Source organism: Olea europaea, chromosome 19 (genome assembly GCF_002742605.1).
Source record: "Olea europaea var. sylvestris chromosome 19, O_europaea_v1, whole genome shotgun sequence".
Taxonomy (NCBI): domain Eukaryota; kingdom Viridiplantae; phylum Streptophyta; class Magnoliopsida; order Lamiales; family Oleaceae; genus Olea; species Olea europaea.
In genome coordinates, this window is record NC_036255.1 from 8879444 (window position 1) to 8880094 (window position 651).

General features: G+C 35.2%; 1 protein-coding gene across 1 annotated transcript; it reads right to left on the minus strand.

The window, feature by feature from the left end:
• LOC111368307 lies at positions 1–423 on the minus strand. The gene has a single exon (XM_022989540.1). The coding sequence runs from the start codon at positions 421–423 to the stop codon at positions 1–3; it is 423 nt and encodes a 140-aa protein (XP_022845308.1).
• Positions 424–651: the final 228 nt, after the last annotated feature.

Below are 651 nucleotides of genomic sequence, written 5' to 3' on the forward strand. Positions count from 1 at the left end.
CTAATCGTGTTGATTTCTCACCTTAAACCATTGTAGCTCTCTCTGCATTTGAAGAGCTGGTCCAGATACAATATTGAGTCTGCTTGGAGGTGCTTTTTTTCCGACCAAATGCAAAATGTTGTTTCTATCATTGTCTGTGAGTAGTGTAATATCATCCTTCCCAACTCCTGTGTGGTAGATGAGACTAAAGACTTTCTCTTGTCGGTTAATAACAGCAATATGAAATATGGAATTGTTTTCTGAGTCGAAGTTCCATATAAGATCAGGATATGAGTGACTAAGCAGACTCAAGAACTCAACATTGCCAATTTTTGCAGCAGCATGAAATATCTGAGTCTTTTGAATTTGTAAGAGGTCGGAGTTCGGTAATTTTAGAAAAATCCTCCACAGTTTCTTTACTAACTGACTGGCTTGTCTCCGCATTTGAAGTGAACTATGTAACCTTTTGAAATCTAAACATCCTCGCAAAATTAACAAGTGGACTACAAACCCAAAAAATTCTAAAAACTAGGAGTAAACTGGAATTTGCTGGACAGATTTGAAGTTCATCCTAGTTTAGATCGAACAGACATTATAATGTGGGATAATTAGAATCCTTATTCAATTATCAATATAGAGAAAAATAATAATTAAAGATACAGTTGAAGAAAC

Excerpts from the sequence above, each read along its gene's own strand:
- LOC111368307 (XM_022989540.1), bottom strand. The coding sequence starts at position 423 with ATGCGGAGACAAGCCAGTCAGTTAGTAAAGAAACTGTGGAGGATTTTT.